Source organism: Mastacembelus armatus, chromosome 18 (assembly GCF_900324485.2).
Source record: "Mastacembelus armatus chromosome 18, fMasArm1.2, whole genome shotgun sequence".
In the NCBI taxonomy this organism is placed as follows: domain Eukaryota; kingdom Metazoa; phylum Chordata; class Actinopteri; order Synbranchiformes; family Mastacembelidae; genus Mastacembelus; species Mastacembelus armatus.
This window is the reverse complement of record NC_046650.1, coordinates 2,328,341-2,352,242: the sequence shown is the minus strand read 5'-3', so window position 1 is coordinate 2,352,242 and position 23,902 is coordinate 2,328,341. Positions and strand designations below refer to the sequence as shown.

At 40.8% G+C, this 23,902-nt stretch overlaps 1 protein-coding gene across 6 annotated transcripts; it reads right to left on the bottom strand.

The window, feature by feature from the left end:
• Positions 1-66: 66 nt before the first annotated feature.
• On the bottom strand, positions 67-19,907 carry frem1a (Fras1 related extracellular matrix 1a). Of its 6 annotated transcripts, none has more exons than XM_026326881.1 (37): positions 19,795-19,907; positions 16,091-16,549; positions 15,567-15,661; positions 15,148-15,458; positions 14,269-14,465; positions 13,848-14,171; positions 13,659-13,767; positions 13,261-13,392; positions 12,313-12,657; positions 12,074-12,216; positions 11,478-11,674; positions 11,305-11,395; positions 11,046-11,213; positions 10,760-10,968; positions 10,212-10,305; positions 9,876-10,128; positions 9,469-9,660; positions 8,625-8,810; positions 8,359-8,555; positions 8,048-8,258; positions 7,553-7,697; positions 7,312-7,453; positions 6,622-6,817; positions 6,229-6,493; positions 5,660-6,077; positions 4,853-5,054; positions 4,625-4,769; positions 4,416-4,545; positions 4,190-4,262; positions 3,745-3,894; positions 3,331-3,530; positions 3,196-3,243; positions 2,935-3,111; positions 2,477-2,608; positions 1,829-1,944; positions 1,545-1,630; positions 67-1,041 (listed from the first exon to the last, which is right to left on the bottom strand). In XM_026326881.1, the coding sequence occupies exons 2-37, from the start codon at positions 16,331-16,333 to the stop codon at positions 839-841; spliced, it is 6,525 nt and encodes a 2,174-aa protein (XP_026182666.1). In that variant the 5' UTR covers positions 16,334-16,549; positions 19,795-19,907; the 3' UTR covers positions 67-838. The 6 variants fall into 6 exon arrangements, with proteins under 6 accessions (XP_026182666.1, XP_026182676.1, XP_026182685.1 ...); XM_026326891.1 differs by having other exon boundaries at positions 2,477-2,581; XM_026326900.2 differs by lacking the exons at positions 67-1,041; positions 1,545-1,630; positions 1,829-1,944; ... (1 more) ...; positions 2,935-3,111; positions 3,196-3,243 and having other exon boundaries at positions 3,374-3,565.
• Between the last annotated feature and the right edge of the window lie 3,995 nt (positions 19,908-23,902).

The following is a 23,902-nucleotide window of genomic DNA, read 5'->3' as shown; positions in this document are numbered from 1 at the left end:
TTTTGCTGTTTTTCTGTTTTACTGCTGTTTTCTGATTAAGCTTTGAAGACATATTAGATTAAATTCAAGCGTTCAAGCTCCATTTTAATCTTCACAGAAACACACTGAAACAAAGGTTTGTTTAAACATGTAAATGTACAATTTGACAAAGTGGAAACAGATTTTCAGGATTAGTCTTTGGGAGACCCCAGGCAAAAGTGTGCTGCCCTCACTGGCCTCCCCTCCTCCCCTCCTCCCCTCCTCCCCTCCTCCCCATCCATACACTGTACAATGGTCTGCTTTGCTTCCCCAGTCCCATTAAGTATAGTACACACAGCAGACAATGCATCATATTTTCATTAGATTTTGCCTGTAGACATGGAATCCAAGTATTACTGCTACACCGCAATGTGTCAGTTGGGCTGCGGTCTTAAATCTAGAATGGGACAAGTGGCGCCTTAGAAAATGTTGCAAGATCTGCAGGAAATTTGAAACTTGCAACTAAATTACCTCAACCACAAACCCACTGACACACTATGAAGTTGGAGCTTTCAGACCTCTGGTGGTCAAGGGTTCTGGTAATCCAGCATTTGTTCTGTCTGATATAAGCAAGACATACAACACTTTATAAAATATTTCTTTAGCTTTAAATATGTCACAATACTTTTAGTAGTTAATTAGAATAAATGTGTAAACAAGATCACACAGCTTAGCGGATTACTTTTTAGACAAATTAACTGTCTCAAAGTTTATTATAAATCACAGAAACTGTTCCATTGATCCTTTACTGGAAAGCTGTTTGTTCAGTGTAAATGTCCTCTTCTTGTTTATGGCTGCAATGCTGTACACAAATTCCAATTCAAGTCTTGACTGAACACACAAAGCGATGACCTCTACTCATCTTGCAGTCTCTGATTTGCCACTTTGCCCTTCTCCAAACAAGGACGCACCTTTTGCTTCCCTTCATTTTTGCTCGAGGGGGTGTCTTTCTCCAGTTGGTGTAGTTGACTGGCTCACCACCCACCCACTCCCAGCGTCCTTGGTCTTCCCTGTCATTCAAGCCTTAAATAATAGGAGAAACATCATCCAGTCAGAGAGCCACACTAAACAGTGGGGGGGAAAGCTATTTAATGATGCAATGCATAAAACGTCATGGCCATTAAATAGCTTGTACAGTTCCACTGCAGCTTTGGCAAAATGTTCCAAGGCAAGCAAGTGATTGAAATAAAAACTAAATTCTTTAGTCACTACTCACACTTCACTCTCAAAAAGGATAATGTAACTGAAATAGTGTAACATGACCCAAAATTCTATCTATTCCAGTTTAATGATTATAAAGAGTTACATGGTTCACTTCTTTACAGTAATCCGCTCTGACAAGTAGCTGCAACTTTTATTGAGAAGTTGTTTGCATGAACAAAGCAACACTTGATTAAATTACATATTTAACAAATCTTCATAAAGGAAACTGACTTTACTAGGAACAAATGAGAAACTGACATAAAACATTTTTTAATGATTTTTAAACAGGAACCTTTTGCAACAAATTAGTAAAAAATGCTCACCTATCCAGAATGGTTTTCTTCTGCTAAAATCCCACAGCCAGTCCATGTGAACTTTAGAGAGAACACTTGCTAGAGTTCCTTTATATCTGAAATAAAATGAACAGGAAAAAGAAGAAAATCTGCAATTTTTGAACAGATAATTTATAGAGCATGTAAATGAGATTCTACAGTTTTGTGTGCGACAGACAAGTAATCAGAAGGAGTACATGTTTGTGCCTCACAGTTTCTCTCCTGTAATGCACACATCCTCTGTGTTTGTGTGTGGATATGAGCTTGAAGTGTACCTCTCCCTGCAGGCTCTGTTAGCTGTGCTCCAGGTGGCTTTATTCTCAGTGCTGAGGATGTAACAGTGGCCACCATGAAATGTCCAGCCCTGAGGACATATCTGAGCACTCACCATCTGTGTTTTGACAGCAAATATGCAGACAATAATTACATAATTACATTACATAAGTGTTTTGTTACACAGTTTCTTCCTGCATCCATCCTTTAGTGTTGAAGGTCAAAATGGCCGGTATGACCTTCTGTGCCTCTGCTACACGATTACGCCGTTTAATGTGACTTAGCGCAATAAATCAAAACGGCACAAAAAATGGGTGTGTTGACAGGCATGAAGAACATTACTGACTGATGACAGATGACACCCAATTATATTTTACATAGCTGATAATCCTGATTATCTGAGTCCCCATTTATTGAAAAATACATCTCTGACTTTAATTTACAGATTTCCCACAAATGACAAGACAAAAAAGAGATCATCCATAATGGACTACAATAGCACAGAGACAAACATATCAGAAACATAAATAAACCATTCTACTTTGAAGAATGCTGTCAAGGTTAGACCGTTTCTTTCTTCCAGACATGCAAAGTAGCCTGCAGATGCTGTAATCACAAGGACAGTGGCAACTAGTGTGAGACTGAAATACCTGATCGCTTGGTGCCCATGGTTTCCAGGAGACACCATTGCAGTGAAAGAGCTGATTAGTGGTTTGGTTGAAATGCAGTAGTCCCCTCAGTTCTGGCACACAGGGCTTGGGGAAGGAATTATCAGGTGTAAACTATGGTTAAAAAAATGTTCATTGATGACTATGGTCAACCACTACCACATCTTAAAGGTGCTTTAGCAGGACTGACATGTAACTTCTCACTGGTTAGTAAGGACCAAACAAAATAATCCACCCACTGCAAACTAATTTCACTAACATAAACAACATATGAAGTTTCAGGAACGAAAGGAAATAAAACAGCAGATTTATCCATCAGGTTAAAACAACTCCATGTGGCCTTGATCACAGAACAGAGCAAGAGATGAAGAGAGCCTGGCAAAAGAGAATTAAGCACATTTTCCAAGAAGCACTAGTGAGGACTGCTGGCGTGTACTCACATGTCCTGTAGTCAGTCCACGCTTCTGAGCTTTTAATACATTTCTTTGAGGATTCAGTTTTTGCATTGTTGATGCCTGGTGTTGTGCCCCCCTGCTAACCACGCGGATGTTTGCTTTACTGCCCTTACTGGCTGGGAAGGTGTCATCTTCTACTTTCAGTTGCATGATGCCATGATACTGGGATTAAAGATGTAAACCACATGAGATGTGAAAGGCTTGAAAGGTTAGGTCAGATTAATATCAGCTGCTGCTACCACTTACCGTGTAAACAATGTCTGTCCCATTGTAAAAAACTGATGATGGTGCAATCTGAAAGATGAAACATTTATAAACATTTATAAACTGGAAAAAAAAAACATAACAAAAAGAAAAATCCAGTCATGAGTAGGCACTTACAGACTTTGGATTTCCTACAACTCTGAGTTTATTTTTGGGGAGACTTGCTCCAGGCCTGGAGATGCTGTCTCCCTGGGTTAAGAAAACTGATTCTGTGCCTAGGGGAAGTTTCTCTAGTTGAATGGATCCATGCTGGGGGTATGTGTCTGACCGAATCTCTTTTCCTCCAAGGGCAGGTACCTGGGTCAGCCTGCACTGTCCTGGGGTGTGTAAGTTTTAACTGTCAGGTTAGTATCTTTGGGAAGATATCAAAAACCTTATCAGATTAACTGATTAGAAGTAATGTGGACAGTAATGTGAAAAAATACATTTCCCCTACAGTCCATTGTGGTGTAAAAGCATGAACTTTATATTTATCCAACCTGTAGTAGCCTGTAGTATCTTACAAATACACAACTGGGCTCTAATTTTTACCTCCTCCTGAGTCCCTGATGGTGACTGTGGCCTTACTGATGCTGCCGATCACTGTGCCTTCAGGAGAGACCAGCAGCACTTCAAACATCTCCTCAGCCTCCTCAAGGTGATCTTGGATGGCCTCTGTTTGCCAGCTCCTCTTTGACACTCCTACATAAAGAGAAAAATCACATTTTTTCAAGAGTTAGTGCAGGTCTGACTGTTTTTGACCTTTCCTGTTTGGTGCCTTTTATTTTGCAGCACATTGTAAATTACTGAAATAAATTATGGCTGTGGTAGTTGTAATGGCATGGCAGCATTTACATTTTAGGGAGCAGCATTTTTACAACATGACACTGAAAGACAATGTTTAGAGCATCAATAGATCTACACTTTCTATGATGCAACCCCAGCCCCCCTGATTTAACATGTATAACGCACAATTTGTTTATCAATGAGCACAGACCTGGATCAAACTGAATGAGGGAAGAGGGGTTTATGAGGAAATCCTTTCCAGCTACTGCAGTCAGCATCTTTACCTAAATAAAGAAATAAGATTCAGAAACATGTCTTAAAACCTGTAAATAAAGGATATCATGAATCATTTGCAATAATGAATCTTTCAAAAACAACACATAAAAATAACTGAAAATTGATAACAACTCATCAGTTGAATAAAAGTGAGTGCAGACCTTGACAGTGATGTACGAAGACTCTGCCAGGTTTCCCTTTCGAATGATGTCCATTGAGACAACTCCCTGTCCCTCACACACAGAGTACTGAGGCTGAGACAGTTCCACTCTGGACCAACTGAATTCAAGTCTACAAAGACATGTCCAAGCATGGTTAAAATTAAACTGTACATTTGAGATGCCATTAAAATCTGTGCACTGTTTCTTACATGTGAGAGGGTGCAGTGTTCCCTAAAGGATCAGACACAGTGAACTCCAAGCTGTCTGAGAGAGACTCGCTGTCTGGGTCGATGATGTAGATGACAGTTCTCTTGTTCAGCTCCATCTGAGAGAAGCACTGTGACACAAAACCACCTGCAAGAGCAAAGGGAGAGATTCTGTTTTGTTCATTCATTTTCATTATACTGAAGATATAAAAACTTAATTTATATTCAAACCTGTAGTCCTGTTTTCAAGGTAACCAAAGAAAGGAGAGCGAACAATACGGAATATCAGCTCTTCCTCTCTGCTGTCTTTGTCTTGGGCCTTCAGCTCCCGAGATGACAGAAAGATCCCGTATCGGCCGTCGGCTAAAAGCTCTGCTTTCCAAAGAGGAAGCAGCTTCACAACTTTAGGGGATGATTTATCCACAGGCTTGATCTGAAATTCATTAATTCAATCATTTCCTTTGATGACAATAAAGTATAAAATCAAGTTTATTTTTATAGTGTTTATAACTTTTTTTTAAATTAATCTTAATTAATCTTAATTCAAATTTTAGCATGTCATTTTATTGCATAATGTTAATATTAAATCATATTCAGTTACAGATTAATTTGTCAAGTGACTTTTTTTATAAAAAAAAAAATACAAAAAAACATACATTTTTCTAATTTTTGTTTTAGCATTACGTGATTAGCCATGACTTCATAGCTTTGTACATGACATTCATATTACACTGTTTAGCATGCTAACTTCAGCCACACCTCACCTCATGTCAGTCAGTTCAGCCTTGAATTTACATATTGAGCTAACTGTAATATTTTTCCACACCATCACAAGAAACAATATACAGCCTTGTTTTGGACTGGCCCTATTACCTCACAAATCTTACACTGTATTAAGTAAGACTATTTAATCTGAGATTACATAACATATCCTCTATTAGCCATTTGTGATGGCTGTGATCATCTAAATGTTGTTAGGAGAATTAGGGCATAATCACAGAGCCCCTATAACTATATAATACATCTCTCATCACCTACCAGAATGGTGAAGAACATAGGTTCTGTATGCAACCGCCCATCCAGCAGGAAACCTCGACTGGTGCTGTCAAAGGCAGTGAAGGCAAACAGATCGATCTGCGACTGTCCCCCATTGTGCTTATATGACACCTGCAGCTCCTGTATGTCTCTCTGTGTAAAATTTGAACCAGTGGTCAGTGGGGAACCAGCTAAAAGCAGCCAACCATACTGTGGTGGCTGAATAAGGACAAAGGTCAGGGCACTGGGTGGGGTGTCTGGGTCAGACAGGGCCAGGTGGTCCGGAACCAGGATTACTGTGGAACCCTGGGGGACCGTGAGGCCTTCGTTGGAGAGCAAAGACGGCATGATGCGATCCACCATTCCCACTGCAATCTCAAAGATTCCATTTCGGCTGGTCTGACCATTACTAACAATAAACCTGCCAAAACATATAACATGCTGGGTGTTAGGCTGTCTAAACTGTTGTAATCACTTACAGAAATCAAGGCTGCACGTCTGCTAATATACTTATTTAAAAAGCAAGTATATCACTAGTCTTAGACAAGTTGATCAACAGTGTCTCCACTTACTGAAAGGTTTCTGTAGGGTTGCTGGCTCTGTTGTCATGTACATAAGCCACAAGGTTTGCTGCTATGTCCATCTGGCTGAAGGTGGAGATGGCCAGTCCAGGGTGTTTGATGTACTCCATGTGTCCATGCGCAGGAGGGTTGGTAACGACATACAGAAGCTCTTCAGGCTTGTCTGTGCCGTCTGTAGCTAACAGCACATCTGTAGTGAGAACCACACGATCACCCCGGCTGACGTTCACTGGCTTCATAAAGATGGCAATATTTCCTGAAAATGATGGTGCATGAGAAGGTGACTTCCAAAATAAGGGGAGAGGGCAGAGAAGCACCTTGGACAGGTGGCAAATTTGATCCAAAACTATTCCTGATAATAAATTTAAGACTCTATTTAAGTACCTTTCTCAAGATCTTTGACAGAGATGTAGAAATGCTGTAGGGGTGACTGATTCTTTCCATCCAGCAGGTAGAAGATAAAAAAGTCCTGTGTTTTAGCACCATGCAGGCCTGTGTGCATGTAGCGCAGAAGGTTCATGTCCACCATTTCCTGGGTACAGCTCCTCCCAGCTGTCAGTGTCAACCACTCCTGACCTTCCTGAGACAGCAGCAGTCACCATTAGGAGGAACGCTAAAATTTATATCGTGATTATGTTACCAGGTAGCTTGGGTGCTTCAGGTTTGGATAACACTTCTTTAACAAAACCCAATGTTGACGTATGAAACTGAGCTATGAGGTGCATTCAAACCTTAAAACCACATGGGGACATTCTTCCTATTTTTGGAGATGACCAGATTTTTACGACTTTGAACTTCAAGCTTTTATTGAACTGTATTTTATTGTACTTTATTGCACACAGGGATTAAAAAGATCTTTTGATGATTTAGCTGACATTAAAGTCCTGGGGATAAATATCTGTCCATGTAGTTGCTAAATGCTTACAGCTCACAGGCCAATCTGTGTGTCTGCTGTCCACTGTCCACAACCTGCTCGTGGACAGTGGTTGGACACACAGTTAAGCCAAAAGGAGGCATCTAGTAATATCAGAAAATTTGGTGTTTAAAATTAAAATTTTATGGCATTGTACCAACCTTAATCTGAAGCAGTCCTTGTTTAGGAACACTCTCAAACATGTATATGACCTCTGAAGAGGGAGTATCACTGTCCTGTGCTAACAGTGTGACACTGGATATCAACCTGACCTCTCCTGGCTCCACCTCAAGGCCATTGTTCCTAAAGGATGGACAGTTGAGACAAGTTTCACTTTTCTTTTCTACAGTTGATGATGTGATGAGACTCTTTAAACAGTAGCTGTGAAAGTGTGAATCTTACCTTATTATACGAGGCTCCTCATCATTGACAGGCAGCACATTAATCATCACCTGCCTGTGCAGTTGGTGCCTGCCATCAGTTAACTGGATAGTAAAACTATCCTCCATGTTCTCTGAGTCATCATGTATGTACATCAGCTCCATACCTGCAAGTCAATGATGACACTGAATACTGAAAGAGGTAACAGTGTGTTTAAATACTTCTACAAAGGTTTGAATGCTTAGTTCCATGCTGCCATCATAGACCTACAAAACTCAACACAAAATAGTACAAATGGTTCAAAACAGTATGTCCTCCCATAACTAAGGACTCAGTCATCTCTTTGTGTAAAGTAGGTTAGTGCAACATCTTTCCCTCAGACTCTAACCATAACCAAACAGCTGTGTGGAGACAAACAGTAACTCATAACAGGTCAAAATAATCTGCAAAACTTCCTTTGATGTCAGTTTCACTCCTAGGTGAAATGAGTCCCAAGTACGACTATGTAAAAAGTACCATTAGTTAGATCTGCCATTGTGAAGTCGACCACAGGGGACTGGGGACTGGCCTTCTGTCTCTTGCTGAGTGGCTTTTCACTGTTGTGACTAATGATGTTGCCATGCTGAGGTGGTTTAACTAAACTGAAGAGCAGGACATTCCTGGGAACATCCAGATCCATCACATGCAATACAGATGAATCCAGCTGCTTCATTTCTCCTTCGCGTACCTCATCACAGAAAGACATCAGTGAATGCAGAAGTATATCTTATGAACAAATCTAATGGTCATATCTCCTAGTCAAAAGTAATATTGACCACAAAACTTACTGTGATATTGTGAGCCACAAACTCTGGGACCTCGTCATTTGTTGGGTTAATAATAATGTAGAAAGGGACATGAGCTGAGCTGTGTTTGCCATCTGACACGTAGAGCGTGAACTGGTCAGCTGTTGGCTCCATCCTCTGGTGTCTGGACTGTACGTAATTCACATGACCGTCAAGGAGGTCTCTGTATGAAAATGATGCTGGGAGAAAAGGAGGTAAATTAAATTTTGCTTCACCTGTCAGTTCAAACAGTATAACAGAATGCTTACCTATGCTTATTCCCATGTTGCTTTTCTCGAAGCCAGGGCTGGGCAGGACATTTTCAATGTAGCCAAACTGGGGCGAAGAAACTAGACTGACCACTAGCTTGTCCAGGATGGTGTCCACATCAGAGGCCTTCAGATGAGACGCAGTTATCGGGGCTGCCCCACCTTCATCCACCACAAAGATGTCTCCTATAAACACGAAAGAAAATTCATGTGAAAACATCATGCTAAAAATGTTACATTACAGTACCTATATCCTTAAAAATGGTCCTCCATTAGGTCTAACAATAAAAAAAACACATTATCTGGATGTGCAGATTTATAAATGTATGTATAATTCCATCCATCCATTCATCCATCCATCATCTATACCTGCTTATTCCTATTTAGGGTCACAGGGATCTGCTGGAGCCTATCCCAGCTCTCTTTGGGTGAAAGGCTGGGGTACACCCTGGACAGGTCCCCAGTCCATCACAGGGCCACATAGAGACAAACAACCTCACACACTCACACTCACTCCTATGGGCAATTTAGAGTCACCAATCAACCTGACATACATGTTTTTGGACTGTGGGAGGAAACCAGAGTACCTGGAGAAAACCCACACAATGCTGCCCAGTATAAATCCTTAATGTGTAAATTCTCCTATGTGCAAGAAAGCTAAGAATGTGGGAGATGTCAATTAAGCACTGTCATACATAATAGTACAGTACATAACATTTAGTGTTCAGTGGCTTTCACAAATTCTGTATATTCCTTTTCATGTATGCACTGTATGTTGTTTTTTGCATTGGAAAAACAAGAAACAGCCACATAGCATCATAAAACCAAGTCAGCAATGTTCCACCTGTTGTTAGTGAAGGTGGTTGGCTGTCGACTGGAAACACGGTAATGTGGAGGTCGTGCACAGGAAGACTGTCTTGGCCTCTGGTCCTGATGGGACTTCCTCCACCACAGCACAGAGCAGAGTTTTCTGTTTCTCCATCAGAAATGACAAAGGTGATGGTGTCATGGCGAGGGGTCAGTCCAATTTCCAGTCCTAAAAGTACAATTATAAACACATAAAGCACTAGAAACAGACCTTTCTGTTAGATACATAGCTTCAAATGACAGGAATGAGAGCAAACATATAATATCTGTGAAGTGTAGGTGAGTTTCTTTAATCCATACAGAGAAAAAAAAAGTAAAGCAAATCATTTGTGTAGGGAGTTCCACCTTTTTTTTCCTACTAAGAGTTGGTCCTCTGCTGTCTACCTGTGTGTTTGTAGGAGATGATCCCTGCGGTGATGTCTGCCTGGATGAAGCGATCGACCACAACACCACTTCGGAGCACCACACCATAATACGGCTGCCGAGCGATTAAGAAGGCCAGACTGCTGTTGTCGCTGTCTGCATCAGTAGCGTAGATATACTCCACTGTGATGACTACTTCCTGTCCCTCTGCACAGCTGAGATCGGGTTTCAAACCAGCAACCAACACTGGGACCTCGTCATTAATGGGCATCACCTGAACATAAAAAGGAAGTCAAGAGCTGTAAAGCTATTCAAAACCTTTTATTGTGTTTTATTTTCTCAAATAAGAGCAGTCACCTTCACTTGCAGAATGAAATTGACTAAATTTGTGCCATCTGTTGCATTGAATTCAATGTTGTCCTCTGAAGTTTCTGAGCTGTCATGATTATACCTGTAACAAAACATGAAAGACAACACAAAGTGTCTGCAACGTAATATATATCTGTTCCAAAACATTACTCAACTAGGTGTAAGACTGCTCTTTTAAGGGACTAAGCAACATTCTCAACTTCTTATACCACTGATGCTGCAAACTCTATCGAGTGATGAAAACTGAGAAGTGCAGCTGAAAGGTCCTTTTCTCACACTACTATTTCTGAGCAAACACGATTCATGTTCATATACAGTACACACACATAAATAATGCACAGCCTATACTAATACATATACGGCTTTCATTAAAACTACTCTTCACTAGAGAAACAGCCTTGATAAAAACCTCTGACATTTCTGTTGAAAATATCTACAGTACATGGGGAAATACAGTATGTTTCATGTTATGTTGGGTGATTTCATCCTTTACATTCCATTGGGAATGAAGAGATGAATGAAACAAGGTGTCTGACCTAACTTTAAGGCTTCTCAGGTCTTGCATTGTGAAAGTCTGGCCTGGTTTTAGCGGGAGGCCACCTAGCTGCAGGGCTCCGTGTTGTGGCTCCCTCAGCAGCTTCACCTGCAGGGCTTCTTCCATAGAGTCCACATCTGACAGCAGCAAATGATCAGGGCCAAGCCAACACTCCCCTCCTTCTTCCACACTCAGAGGGTTGGTGATAACCTGAAACGGAAGTTACCCACGTGTTTTCTACTGTACATATCCACATGAGAAAATAAAGAGGAAATAGTTTTTTCCACCTGTGGCGGCTGGTTGTCCACTGGTATTACAGTGATGTTAAAGCAGATCCCAGTGACTGTTTTGCCCTGGTTGTTGCTTACAGAAAGAACAAACTGGATATTCTGGGTGTAAGGACCAATGTCCATGATAGGAGGCATGTAGGCTACTTTCATGAAGTTCACTGCATGCTAGAAACAAAGGAACAAACAAAGGATTGGTAAGTTAGCCTCACTGCATGTACTAACAATGTATTGCTGACTAAGAAGCTAAAAGACGTACCTGTGTGAAGAGCCTCAGCACTGGCGCATTGGTGTCTTTCGTGAATTTGGGTATGCTGTCCACCAGGAACAACCTTCCTGCATCAGGACTGCTGCTCATCAAAACAAGAGCATATGATTCAGACCCCACTGTGTGGTGCAGAGTGTGTTTTCTGTAAGTAAGCAGACACTAACCTGTGAGGACCAGTGTAGAAAGGTGGAGTAGTAACCGTGTATGTCAGTTCACTGTCTGGGGACTCCTGGTCTACAAAGTGAAGCTGCCGGCGTGTTATATGGACCACTTCTGTTTCTTTGACTATAAGACACCGAGTGGAACCGGGAACCTCCTTTGGTGGCTGATCGGGAACAGGTTCTATATGCACTACCACCACCTGAGACAACATTACCAAATGAATTACATATCATGTACAAAATGTCACTGAATATAAGCAAGTCAAACCCTGCCAAACCCATTCAAACCTCAAATGAACTACTTTCACAGTTCCCCTCAGGTTTTATGCTCTAATAATTGAAAATGCACATTTAACATGTTGATGGAGATGCTTTTAAGGAATAAGAATATGTTAGTGCATACTTTAATTAAAACACATTAAAATGTCTCACTAGAAATTAACTGTGCTTCTAGGTGAAAACACTGCACCAATATGATGCCACTGACTGGAGTTTGCTAATTACTACTTTGTGGTCATGCAGCATTCAAAATGATCAATCCCCACTTTGCCCATAATGAACTTACTAAATAACTTAAGTTATGTGTTACTGTCACCCACTTGAGGCTCTGACAGATTGGGGGGGTCATGGAAATCGGATAGCACCACCTCGAAGGAATCATCAAACACCTCATTTCCAAGGTGTCGATAGTAAACTATGGACTGAGACAGGTCCCTCTGTAGAAAGTGGCTAACAGGGTAGCCTGGATCAAAACCAACACAAACATGACCAGGTATGATTAAAAGCACAAACAAACTATGCGATGCATATGAGAGCATAAAAAATGTGTTCTCCTAACCTGTGAGTCCTGGTCCTGGGATTTTCATGACCTCTCCTGCCTTTGGGGCACGGGTAATGTTAAATAGAATGAAGTCGTCACTAGAGTCTGTGTCAGAAGCCTGGAGAGTGGATCCTCTCAGCAGAGCTGTCTGGCCCTCACACACCTCCAGCAGCATATTGGTAATGAGAAAAGGAGGACTGTCGTCCTTTGGGAGGATCTTGATGGGGAACTTGTGCCGGGTCTGATGGTGACCATCAGTGATGCGGAAAATGATGTAGTCTTTAATGGAATCACTGTCGTCGTGGTGATAGCAAACCACGCCTGCTTTGATGTCATTAACAGTGAACATGAAGCCCTTTCCGCCTGCAACACCAAATTTTTAAAACTTTGTATCAATGCTTTTAAACCATGTGTCCTAGTGGGAGTGGTACTGGGATAGTAGCGACCTCAAAATTAAAACCACATTTTCCCAGAAGCCTTACTGTTTTGGGAAACTGAGATTCCAAGGATTCCAAAGATTAGATAAAGGTAATGTGAAACTGCCAGTGGTTAGCTGAAAAAGTTGATATCATTATTACTACTACTATTTAGCTACTACAGTACTTCACAACCTACAGTACTTTCAGGGGTGAGGTTATCTTAGCAGAGGGACTGAAAAGGAGAGATAAAAGCCAGCCTGGTTCAGTTACCAAAATCCTCTATAACTCACGTGTTGATTCAAAAACTAGTCACCTGGGAACAAGCTAGCATGACTTCATTTGTTTTGTAATCCCTTTCTATCCTTTCAAAGGTCAGAACTATCATAGCTTTCTGTTAACCAGAGTTCCCCAAAGATGAAGTGAATATGCATCTTTGGCTGATCTTGCTGTATATTCTGGTGTGACTGGACCAGTAGAGTCACAGTCAGCCACAGTCACAACTACCTTGAGTTTATATGTTGGACCCACAGAACGTGCTGTTGTGTACCTCTGACAGTGAGCTGTCCATGTTGCAGGCCATCCACAGTGATGATACGAACAGCTTTCAGGTTGTCATTGTCCACAATCTGGAGCTGCTCCCATGTTATTGGGCGAGACTGACCCTCTAACAGGCTGAGACCTATGAGAGAATTTTTCATTAAAAAACTACACTTAGCTGAGTAAACTACATAAATGATGGCTCATTCGTTTGAATTTTTTTCTTGATGAATATAGGTGCAATGGTCACACAGGAGCTGTTTTGCTGTGTTTTGGCCTCCACTAATTCCTGACTTTAGCTGCTCCATGTTCGACTTTCTTTACCATCTAGTGACTAACTTTGTCTGTCTGCTGTAAAATGACTAAGCTGCCTACATTCAAAGTCTTGCACAAATGCTGCTAACATACCCATGTTCCAGGACACTCGTGGTGCATTGGTGTCTGCGTTCCTTACAGACATGTGAACAGTCACTGATGGGCTCTTCTCAAAGAAAAAATCATGGACCTCAAATTCCACCTGTATGCAAAAATGGAAGACATTTTCAGGCTCTTACTGACTATACTAAAGTAAGTGTTAATATACAAAAAAGATCTTACCTCGTAGTTCCTACGCTGTGGATGGGAGGAATTCGGAGGCTGATATCCAATGATCATGTCATTAAGATCCAGCCATGTGAAGGAGGAGATGGGGCGTGTGTGGTCAGAGAGGTGAGTGATGAAGCCATCCACAGGAGGTTTAGTGATGTTAAAAACCAAAAGCTGTTTGGGAGTTTCCTCATCTTCAGCATCTAGTGTAGCAGTGGAGAATGGCGTGAGGATGAACTGGTCTACTTCCAGGATAAACATGGACATAAATGATGGTTTGGGAGGTTGGTTGGGCATTGCACCAACTATCCGTACTGGAATCCAGGCCCGTTCAGACTACATCCCAGTATGAAAACAGAACAAAGCCACAGTCAGGATCAAGGTAATTACTGGACTGAGACAGGCAGTAAAAAAGCAATTAAATTCCTATTACCTGATATGTGCTGCCACTCCTGGTGTCTTTGAGGTCCAGGCTGATAGCGATGTAGTCTATATGTGGAGATGGAGGGTCTATGTGCTGATACCGCAGCCCCATCACCAGGAAGTCCTCACAAGGAATTTTGGTAATTTTCACTAGCTTCAAACCCTTCAGGCAGCCTTCAGATTTACACATTGCCCTGGCTTTATTATCTGAATGATGACATAAGCATAGAGCCATAACACAACATGACATCCATCATCTACCACTTATCCTGCTACATGCAGGGCTGCAGAGGGCGGCACCAATCCCAGCTGACACTGGGTGAGAGGTGGCGTACACCCTGGACAGATCACCAGTCTACAAAATGACATTTGTTTTTGTGGTCTTGGTTTATGTGTTGTTAACTATATAATATTATCTTATATAATGCCATACTCAGTTGGTTCTATGCTTACCCTAAAGAGATATAATAAATTGTTGTGGCTCAATGCAAAAGAAATTTTGGTTCAGTTACAATTTTAGATGCTTCACTTCTGTGTCTACTGCAGCAAAAGCTCATACTCCTCTTCAGTCAGTGGCTTTTCAGATATCACGTCTTAATGATGGACTTGTTTTGGGAGTGTCCCATTTCTCCACTAACAAAAATATATGTCATCAGTATCAGAAATTCTGCCTGGAATTTCACATAAAGAAATTCCAGGCAGGGGGTGCAATGTTTGATTTTTGGTGTCCAGTGAGAAAGTCTCGTTACCACAATTTAGATGTTACTGAAAAGGACAAACATTTTAATGCATTGACATTATGTTTCCGATTTACTTATAGTCAAGCTATACTGTAGATTGATGATTTGCTCTTCAGTTGGCAGCTGCTGTGTGCGGTTTCACAGGTTACCTAGCTGCTGACGCAAGTGGATGAAGCTCTCGGGCTCATCCCCTCTCTTGGTGGCTTTCTCTGGCTCTCCAGTCACAAGTTGGCCATGGGCTGGCAGATGGGAAATATGGCTATTAAGATGGATGCTACACTCCAGGGTAGACCTCTTCTCATAGTGGAAGGACACTACGTTGCCATCAAGGGCATTGGACAGGCTATAGAATTCAGGAACCTCTAAGGATTTAGGTCCAAGCTTTATGATGGTGCAATCAGGTTCCACAATGTCCACGTGGAGAGAAAATGCTTCTATGTATGTCTCTGTCTCTGTGAACCTAGTCAAAAAACATAAGCTGATCATCCTGCCACATCAGCAAGAACAGTAAAGGAAATGTATAAGCACATAAACGTTTCCCATTTCAATAGATATCCAAATGTTGTACCTGTACAATCGCAGCTTGACAGTGTCCACTTTTAAAAATGGACAGCCATTATGGACATACTTCACCTCATCAGACAGGTAGTGGCAATCAAATACCTAAACAAAGCAAAGGAGAACTGTTGGTTGTCAAATACCATGACTGAGGCAGGATTGCAGCATATAGAACAACATTTGCATAATTAACTTAGTTCTTTAAAACAAGTAGTTCAAGTAGTAGTAGTCTTATTTTTAAGCCAAATAAGCGACTCATCTGAGACATTCAACAGATGACTTATCTTTCAGCAGAGAGTCATTAGAGAGGAGACAGGCCGTCTAGGTGGAAAACAAAGGAAGAAGCAGGGAGGTCCTTTCACATTCTCTTCCCCATGATAACTCTCTTTTCTTAGTATAATGGATTACATGGTTTCCTACATGTTAGCTATCATACAGTGCTGTGGAAGTGTAACCTTCAACAATTTACACAAGGTACATTGTATGAAACATACTGGAGGGGGTGGGGTTCATTAGAAGAAGGTTTTCCATTACCTGAGGCAAAAGCTTTCCCACTCGCTGTGTTATGGGCTCGTTTAACACCACTTCCACTTTGCATGCAGTCTTCTGACGGGGAACATGGAACTGCAGGTCACCTTCATGAAGGTAGGCTACCTGACCCCGTTTCACCTTTAAACCTTTATTAACCTTCACAAGGGAACTATGTGATGAACACATCATTCCCAGCAGAAGCAATGAGAACAGGGTCCAGGCCAGTGTTTGACCCCGTGAACCCATCTCTGTTTGTCACAAACCCAAGTCCTGTACGCTCCTTAAGAACGGGCTCCAAACAAAATCAGGACAGGTGTCAGAAACACACTTCTGTAGGAGGCTTTGTAAACCAAAGGATGTCTTTCTTCTTGAGAAGGAGCTACATTGTTTCTCTAGTTGTTTGATGACTCTGCTGTGAGTGAATCATCTGAGCTTTGACCGGTTCACATGATTGGTCAGGTGCTGAAAAGAAATGAAAAAAAGATTCAGTCTGTGTCATTTTATATAGAGGACGTCTCTAATGTAGTACATCTCAGAGAATTCCACGAGAAAGACTAAAAATACCGTATTTCATAAAAACAATTAAATTTGCATTGGCTAAGGCCAACTTCAGAAAGATCACATGGCAAAAATGTGAATGTAGAAGTGAACTGTGACAGTAAGAAACGAAGTCTTCTGTGATCTATTATTACATTAAAAATGGATGAATTATTTCATTATTTTTGCAATTAAAAGATAAACAGCAATATTCCAAGTGTTTAACTTGCTTCAGGCATGTTCCAGAGCTCCTAGACGTCATGACATGCTCTGTGCTCCACTTCTCAGGAAATTCTCATTACAAACAAACGATGGCCTTTTCCTGAGGCTAAACACACTTTAGTTTTTTTCAGTGACCCTTAGCAATTAAGGAGTCACCCCCAACAAGGTTGCTCTTGCTAGAAGACTTTTAATGTCTGCTGGAGATATTATAATTATTAAAAACAGCAGACAAACATCCTGTAAAACTACATTTAAATTTCATATAAATTTAGATTTCATATGACCCATAGGTGCCCCAGTCTTCCTCAATAAGTTTAGTCATAGCTTGTATCCATTTCTACTGTCTTTTCACACATGACTTCTTCTTTCTCCACAGCGACTAACAGGAATCAACTGAGGATGAGGTGAAGCTGTTTTAAATATTTGAAAACAAGCTTAAGATGTCATCACATTCCTTCTACATTTGTCCAGGGTACCTACCTAGACCTCACACAGCAACCACCTTAAACAGAAAAGCACCTTATAATCAGCCTCTGCATTGGATGAACATGTTATAACCTGCCTCCATGAACAATGCTTGTGTTTAGGAAGCTGGGAAGATCATGTTCAAGGAGCTGAGTGAAAGACTGCATTTCAAGTGATCACAAACTCCCTTCACCTCAATCTCAGACATGTTTCAGACGACTGACTTGGTACTGTGTTTGTGTGCCCTAAAAAGCTCAAATCTTCTAATTTTGGTGTTCTGATGCTGTAAATTTTTAAATTGAAATGGAAAGCTCTTCCAGTCCAGCTAAAAATTATTGTTCCCCCATTTTTGTTCAAAAACACTTAACAACTACATCTGCAAAATGCACCACTGCACTGAGACATATTTCTTCAAAACATATGACCCAAATATTTGTTAACAATGTTCCCCCAAAGGTTCTAAATCCATCTGAATCTGACTATGGGGTCTGAAGTAAGCAGGGGTCAACTGTGCGTCCGTTGACCCCTTTTCATATTTTTGGTCTAGGAAAAGCTTAAACAGTGCTCGCTTGCACAAAGTCAGGTCTTAAAAAGTAGTTTTCCTAGTTTTGTGTGAAAGACCAACAAAAGTCAAAACAAAGTCCAACCGTGTGCTGAATAGCTCACATTTTAGCAGATAACAGTCTCACTAGCACAGTCTCACTAAATGATTGTCACTGATATTAGCTGTCAGTGCAACAGTACAAAGGCCTCAGTGGGCTGTCCTGCTAAGATTCGAATGGCCCTCTGTGTGAGGTGGGTCTCAGTGTGGAGGCTACAGAGGGGAGGTGGGAATGTTGGGAAAGGTCCTAATGTTAAGCTGCTTGGGGCACTCTGAGGGTCCTGTCCCTGTTTGTAATTTATCCTTTCCTGTTTTGGCAGAGCTTCATATTACAGTGACCATATGACATGTCAACAAAATGCATCCAGAGAAGCTGTTTCCTGCCATGTGCAATATTGTGGATTTAGATCCTGAAAGGGCAAGGAAAGACCACCAACCCCAACATGACTTAGCCTCACATGTCAGGCACTACAGGTTTTCATTCCTGACATGTCATTCAGGATAAGGCTCTGTGTCTGCTGAGCGTCAAAGCCAGTAGGTCTAATGACATATTCCCATGAGGTTGCTTTGGTACTACCCTCTGCACACTCTAATCCAAAGTTAAACAAAACATCAATGTTGGATGGTATGATACTAAAGGGTCAGGCCACAAATTCTAAAACTGAAGATCACTTTACTCATCAAAAAGACTCTGCCTGTGAAAACAATTGTAAATTTTTTTATGTGTTTCCTGATACTTCAGTTTTGAACATTATTATTTTAAATGTATCTCTTGTGGGTCCCCCAAACTTTGGGGAAGTACGACTCTAAATTCTTGAATACCTCTTTAAAGGGTATGAAGTCTCATTTGGAAAGCTCTATCTGAGATAACGAAATGAAAGATTTGTCCTGTGCCAGCTAGTAAAAAGAGAACATGTGCTTTCTGTCTGATTTACAGGTTTACTCAACTACACAAGCATAATAATGAAAGGTTGTAAAGGCCAAATAACATCTCATAATTCTACACTCACAACCCTTCCATAACCCAGCTGAATTTCCTCCTGCCTTTCCCAAACCACAAACTGGTGATGAAAACAAAACACACAGCTGTGAGGGAATGTGATGTGTCATGTAACAAGTGGCTTCACTCCCGCAGCTGGGAATGCCTTTTACATCCATTCACAGCAGCAGCTTCTTCTTTTAATCTTAATAATGACAGGGCCCTTAGCAACCAGCAATTTTCAAAAAAAAAAAGAAAAAAAAAAGACAATCCACCAGGGAAGAAGGCATTCTGCTAAAAACATGTATTATTTGGCATGAAAAAAAACATGTATTATTTGGCATGAAAAAAAACATGTATTATTTGGCATGAAAAAAAACATGTATTATTTGTAATATGTGGCTGACACCCAGCAGCATAGACTGCAACAAATTCACAGAAAGCTCCCACTTACTCCCTATCAGTAATAAAAGAGGAGCTAAGTATAGAATAAATAGGTAAAAGTGCAGTTTGGTGCACTTGTGCATGTTATAGTGCTGAAGCATTGCAGAAAGAACAGTATGATTTGCAGTTTGCAATTAATTTCAGTTTAACTACACTATTACTGATGATCCTGTGCACGTTTAACACTTGGGCACCAAATATGCTAATGAAAAACCTTAGATGGCATTAGTTAATGAAAATACTAATAAAAGACAAATATCTATAGACATTAAGAGCCCATCTGTCAACAAAATAATACTATGTGATAAGATAGAGAACAGGTAAAATCCAAGCAATTGAAAAAAGTAACAAAAAAAAAAGTGAAGATAGAAGATCACATCTGTGCAAACATCTTATCGTGTTCCCAAAGAAGACAGCTCCCCAGCAGAGAGCTCCACATACATTTAGACAAGTCCTCACCTGAGCTGCTAACATCTGGTGCTTCCTCTCCTCTTTCTTCTTTTTCTTTACCTACTGTCTTCTGCTTTTACCAGACACTACCTCAGTGACAGAATCTGGATCAGTGTTCAGTGAAAACTCCTCCCCTAAGAGAGTGAGATGTGTAGAAAGAGAAAGACAGGGAGGGACAGGGCAAAGGCTGAGATCAGGAAGAAGTGACGCCTTCCTCCTCTTGTTGCTGCTGCGGGATCAGTAATCGAGGCGGAAAAACCTAAAGACAAACAATGGGCTCTGAGATCAAAGTCTTATCCAAAGTGCCTGCTGGTTTGTCATTATTGAACAGAAGTGGACAAAGATAAAAGGCTTAACAGTGCAGTAATGTAAGGAACAGGCACGGAGTAGGATGGAAAATGGGCTTTGTGTATGTATGCTATTAAAATGATACATGCCCTCAAAAACCACAGACCAGAAGTGTGAGGAGCACATATTAAAAGCAGAGGCTTTGAAAGACAGCACTGCACTTAGAATTTGATGCCTTCACACTTTCCCACAGCAGGAACTTGGTTCAGGTTTTCTTTCTTTGCCAATGTTGCCCCAACAACAGTCCCTGAGATGGAAGCACAGTACTTTTTAGTTAATCAAGCACTACAGAATTGGAGTTGGAGTAAATCACTTTCTCAAGGAAAACAACAGCATCAGTAATCTGTTTCCTGACCAGCAGCCTCTTGTGGCTGTGTGAATAATGACTGTTCTCTGTAGTAGTGTGACGTTGTGGTGCATACAAAGTGTCCGACTTTAACAACTACAGAAATAACAAAGTTACAGGCCATCCAATCAAAACAATGAGCTGAAAGACTCTAAAACCTCTGAAGAGCTGAGGGGACCTGCACTGGTAATTCTCTGGGGGTTTCCCTCTCACAGTACACATGATCACAAGATTATTAAGAAATAATTTGTGTTTTAATTTTACTCTGGCTATTAACCACGAAACCAAAAAGGGTATTTGAAATTTCATTGGTTGGGTGGTTCTGTAATTGTGCTCTGTAGGTAAGAGGGATGTACTATGCTACAGTCAAATGATATTTAGAAACTGTAAAATTATTACGTCTGTCCAAATGTCATTGCTTCTGTAGTTCTGTAGTTCAGACTGTAGTTCTGTAGAGAGCCAGTAGAGGTCAGTATTAATCTGAGAAAAGAATAGAAACAAAGTACTGGGGAGAAAGTTTTAGTTGGGTATTTATAAAATGGCAGCTTACAGCACCAGATGGACTCAGCTCTTCCATTTTCATCATGTTTAAATATTATGTTAAGTTTATTTCTTGCACATTTATTGTTTGTGTAATAATATGACTTAATTCTTGAAATATAATGCATTTGTCTTGTAATAACATGACACTATTTTAGAAAATTAGGATTTATATCATAGAATAATAGCCCTATCTCAAACTTTTAACACAATACTCAAACCTTTTTTTCTTTTTTTGAAAGATTCACTCTCAACATCAAATCATTTTCATTTCTCAACATAGCAACAATATGATCATAATTTGTGGCACTAACACTACGTCATACCAAATACTCAGAGCTACAGTCGTTTGTTGTTGTTCATGTTGTTTTATTGCATGAACCCAGCAGCTGCCTGTTCACAGCAGTGCAGCACTGTGGTTCATTACAGTCCATGGTAGAGTGTGTGTCAAAGGGAAGTAACATTCCTCAGATTCAGAATGGGAATGCCCTGCTAAGTCCTGACAGCCCCTGTGGTTCCAATGTACCTATTGGACAGGATCTTACACTACTCAGTCAGATGAAAATTTCAGCAGCACTCTGACAGGAAAAAGAAGTGCAGATACAGGATCATATCCAAATGGATACAAGCTATTCCAGAATGGTTAAAGGAGTCTGTCTGGAAGTTTTAGATGTGGTGCTGGTCTCCCTCCTCCTGTGCTCTGTCACAGGCCTGTTGCTGATGGATCGCCATCGAGATGCAGAAGATGACCAGGAGCTCAACAAAGCTATTTTGGAAATGCTACACATCAACAGAGTGTCTGCAAGCCATCAAGCCAAAGCACATCCCTACATGAAGAGGGTCTATCAGCAGCTGGTCTCACTGGACCCTCAAGACTTTGAGAGGTCAGATGGAACAATGGTGCAGAGTTTTCATAGTGTTGCTGGTAAGGATTTAAAATGAATGCTAATTTTGTCTTTCTTTCAAATAACTGCAGCAATAGGACACAGTATTATTAAAACCTTGTAAAAACCAACACATTTCCTGTGTGACAACAATAAAAGAAGACAAGAACTTTATAGTTAGACTTAATAGTATTTAAGCTTTTACATCTGTATAATAGCCAGTCTAGAAGGAACTGTTTCCTATTACCCTTTAAAAAGTTGTTTGCAGTATTACCTAATCCTTCCCTTTTTTGTTTTGCGTCACCCAGGCCCTGATCAGGCTCCTACAGGCTGGATCTGGTTCAATGTCAGCAGCTTGAAGCCCTCCATGTTGAGAGCAGAGCTAGTTATGTTCAGAAAAACCCTCCACCCCCGCCCCCTCAGTGTGACTGTCACCTTGCACAGTGTCACAGCATCACAGGGAGCTCTGCAGGAGAGTCCAGCTCTGGAGGAGAGACAGCTGAACCTGGACCAGCGACCTTCATCTGGATATGATGTGTTTGATGTGTCAGCTGTTCTGGCTGTGAAGCTGGAGGCAGTGGGCTTTCAGCTGCGTTACACAGATGAGAGTGGCAGTCTGGTCCTTCATGAAGCCTTGACACAGAGCCTGTACTGTCTGAACAGAGGCTCACTGAGTGAACCCTTACTGGTGCTTTACCAGGCACACCCCCTCCACATTTAATTCTGTAACTGTTCCACTGTACAGTGTTAAAAGAACAGATGAAGCTGATATAGTTCTATACCACCTCTGATAAGTGTGATATTACACAATATACTGCATCACAAAATTAGTAAGGGTGTGAGCTCATAGTGTAACTATGAAACAGACAAAACCTTAACAAAATGAATCCTAGAGAAATAAACATGTAGATTTGTTTGGTGGTTTTTAACTTGTTTAACACTTTTATGCTGATTATTTTGAAAAACATCTCAAGTTATGATCTTTTATTCTGAAAGTTTCCAACAGAACTACAGCACTTTAATGTCTGACTCCACGCTGGTGGAGTTGATAGCTCTCATGCCAATATTATAATCCTGAAAGTATACTGTCATCCAGTGGCCACAGTTAGTATTTGCATCAAACAGCTGCGTTAACATTCAGCTAACAGGCAACTGTTACAGATAATCATATGTGCTCTGTGACAAGAATGAAATGGTAACACCTGTACCAAATGTAGTATTTTAAGAGGTGATTGCCAGTGCATATGAAATGTACTCTAGAGAATACCCTTCTGAGTTTGTTTTTGTTTACCTCCATGTACATATAGTTGGATAGAATAACTGATAAATGAGAGTTTCTCAAACTGTTGGCATCGTGACATTTTTGGGAAAACTGTTTACAAGCCAGAACAAGTTGGTAATCAGTTTTGCTCACATTCCTATTACTACTTTATTCATCCATTCTCTAACCAGTGGATCCTGATGAAGTAGGAATGGAGCTGCTGATGATGGTGATGATGGTGATGGTGGTGATGATGGTGATGGTGATGATGATGATGATGCTGATGATGGAGATGGTGGTGATGGTGATGATGATGCTGATGATGGAGATGGTGGTGATGGTGATGATGATGATGATGATGGTGATGATGATGATGATGATGATGGTGATGATGGGGAAAAGGGGTTAATTATATTAAATTATATTAAAATTAAAGTCATTTCCCAGCAGAATTACAAACCTGCCATGAGACACTAACGTGTAGATACAAATACAGAAATGATACTTTATTTTAATGATTCAATAAGTTAAATGAAAAAAGTCTGTCTCACTGAGTTTGGGCGCGCCCGCTTGTGGAGATTATCCTTTCTACGAGAGGAACAGGAACAGTATAACTTACTTAAAGGTATCGTTAATATTGACACCAGACAGGAAGTGGCGAATGATGACTCTGATATGATTGGCTACAGTCTCCGTCTATCAAGCCTTTATGCAGCCAATCATTAAGGACCACCCGCA

What these genes read in the sequence shown, in the direction of transcription:
- frem1a (XM_026326881.1), bottom strand. Translation starts at nt 16,333, where the DNA reads ATGGGTTCACGGGGTCAAACACTGGCCTGGACCCTGTTCTCATTGCTT. An exon ending in CCACTTGCGTCAGCAGCTAG is followed by an intron (nt 14,466 to 15,147) that starts GTAACCTGTGAA and finishes GTCATCATTCAG; the next exon opens with ATAATAAAGCCAGGGCAATG. An exon ending in GGAGTGGCAGCACATATCAG is followed by an intron (nt 14,172 to 14,268) that starts GTAATAGGAATT and finishes ACTGGGATGTAG; the next exon opens with TCTGAACGGGCCTGGATTCC.